This window comes from Clytia hemisphaerica, unplaced genomic scaffold, assembly GCF_902728285.1.
Source record: "Clytia hemisphaerica strain Z4C2 unplaced genomic scaffold, Clytia hemisphaerica genome assembly, whole genome shotgun sequence".
NCBI classification, from domain to species: Eukaryota; Metazoa; Cnidaria; class Hydrozoa; order Leptothecata; family Clytiidae; genus Clytia; species Clytia hemisphaerica.
Window position 1 is genome coordinate 1 of NW_027103885.1, and position 2,495 is coordinate 2,495.

At 36.5% G+C, this 2,495-nt stretch overlaps 1 protein-coding gene across 1 annotated transcript; it reads left to right on the forward strand.

The window, feature by feature from the left end:
- The first annotated feature begins 530 nt into the window (after nucleotides 1–530).
- On the forward strand, nucleotides 531–1,766 carry LOC136808506 (uncharacterized). The gene has a single exon (XM_067065032.1). It carries the CDS (start codon nucleotides 531–533, stop codon nucleotides 1,764–1,766), a length of 1,236 nt encoding a protein of 411 aa, XP_066921133.1.
- Nucleotides 1,767–2,495: the final 729 nt, after the last annotated feature.

The following is a 2,495-nucleotide window of genomic DNA, read 5'->3' on the forward strand; positions in this document are numbered from 1 at the left end:
GTTATATATAATGACACCATTTTTTCCCTTCTGAAAACCGATCAAATTACATTTTTGTCTGATGTTTGAATGAATAAGGTTAAATGACAGCATACTGTAGTATAAGAAACCGCGGCTTTCTTATACTATGATGACAGTCAAATATACGGTGGCCCACAACTGCCAAGTAAAAATAAACTCCACGGCAATTTGAATTTGTCCACGGCAATTTGAATTTGTCCACGGCAGTTTGAATATTTGTCCACGGCAATTTGAATTTGTCCACGGCAGTTTGAATATTTGTTCACGGCAATTTGAATTTGTCCACGGCAATTTGAATTTGTCCACGGCAGTTTGAATATTTGTCCACGGCAATTTGAATTTGTCCACGGCAGTTTGAATATTTGTTCACGGCAATTTGAATTTGTCCACGGCAGTTTGAATATTTGTTCACGGCAATTTGAATTTGTCCACGGCAGTTTGAATATTTGTTCACGGCAGTTTGAATATTTGTTCACCAGTTCACGGCAATTTGAATTTAAAAAGTTTAGATGCACAGAACGACAGAACGCTCCATGCAGTCCAGTGTCAGGTCAGAGACGTGTCTTCTGCTTGTGACAGTTGAGTTGGATAGGCAAGATATGGCGAATGCTCTAGGAACAGGTACAGAACAAGAATTGATAAAGCATTATTTTGTGAAAGGCTATGACTATAACGAAATTTTGACGTTTTTGAGCAGATACCATGGCATTGATTACAGCTACAGAACCCTTTTAAGGAGGTTGGATCATTATGGATTGAAGAGAAGAAACACTGTAACCAATAGTACACATAATGATACTGAACAAAGAATTCGACAGCTTGTTGATGGACCAGGATCCTCCGGAGGGTATCGTACAGTTTGGCATTCATTGCAATTGGACGGGTTCAGAGTTCCAAGAAAAATAGTTAGTGACATTTTGAAAGAAATTGATCCAGAAGGAACTGAAGCCAGAAAACGTCATCGTCTGAAGAGGAGGAGGTATGTCAATCCAGGTGCAAACTATGCTTGGCACATAGATGGGTATGACAAGTTAAAACCTTGGGGTTTTCCTATTCATGGTGCCATAGATGGCTACAGCCGAAAAATCTTGTGGCTTAAAGTAACAAGATCAAACAATGAACCAGACAACATTGCATGTTTCTTTTTGTCGACTATCTCTGATGTCAATGGTTGTCCTGTAAATCTTATTACTGATTTGGGTACAGAAAACGGAATTGTTGCAGCTATTCAGTCTTATTTTCGAGATGATGAAGATTCTCATAGATATGTCTCATCACCAAGAAATCAAAGAATTGAGAGTTGGTGGTCTCAGTTCTGCAAACAGCGAGCTTGTTGGTGGAGGAATTTTTTTAAAGACTTAAATGCGGCAGGTGACATAGACACCACCTCTGAGATGAAAATGGAGGCACTTTGGTACTCATTTTCCGAAGTTTTGCAGAAAGATCTTGATGAGGTAAGAACACACTGGAATACCCACTTTATTAGAAAAAGCATGTACCAGACAGTTTCTGGGAGACCAGATTCGCTTTACTTTTTACCAGAATTAAGTGGAGGCCAGGACTATATACAGGAAGTTGATGCAGAGAAAATGCGTGACGTTTCAGAAAATGTTGTTGTTACAAATTATACAAATGAATACACAGAATATTTTGATTTTTTGGTTGAACAGAACAATATTGAAAGACCCAAAGATTGGCAGGATTCTCTTACTATATACAATTTCATAGTTTCATTAAATGATTAGCCTGAAGTTAAATTCACTTTGGATTTTATTTTACAGAGTGCAGATGACTCAAATGCTTCAATCAGCGTCAATCTTTTTTTTCCTTAATTTGAACTTGAATTATTGACTTATGTTTAAATTTTTCTTAGGGGTCTCAATCCATAATAAAGTTGTCCGCAGTTAAGGGGAAAAGGAGACGCAACAGATAGGGGAGAGACAGACAGTTCTTTATAAAAAATAAGATTCTCTTTTATTTGCCAACGTCCTAACCATTTGAAGGAGAACTTTCAACTGGCATTCTTTGTCTTTCTCATATACCTATTCTGGTCTGTAATATATAAGGTCTAGTCTGCATTCCAGCCTGAAGACTTAATTATCTTAAAGTTAATTATCTCAATTAATTACCATTTTGGGAAATTTTAAACCTACTTAAAATAATTGTATAGCTAATAAAGTATCCACTCAAGAAGAAATAGTTACCCCAACCAGGTAATTAAAGAGATAATTAACTTCTTTAAATAAATAATTAGTCTTGAGGGTGTAGTACGGACTAGACCTTATATATTACAGACCAGAATGCATATAAAAAAAGACAAAGAATGCTAGAAGAGGTCAGCTGAAAGTTCTCCTTAGAAGGGTTAGGACATTGGCAAATAAAAGTGAATCTTATTTTTTATTAAGTTGCTCCAACTGACAGAGCGGTTCATACTGATACAAAAAATTACCTTAATAGCTCTTTCTTTGGTACCT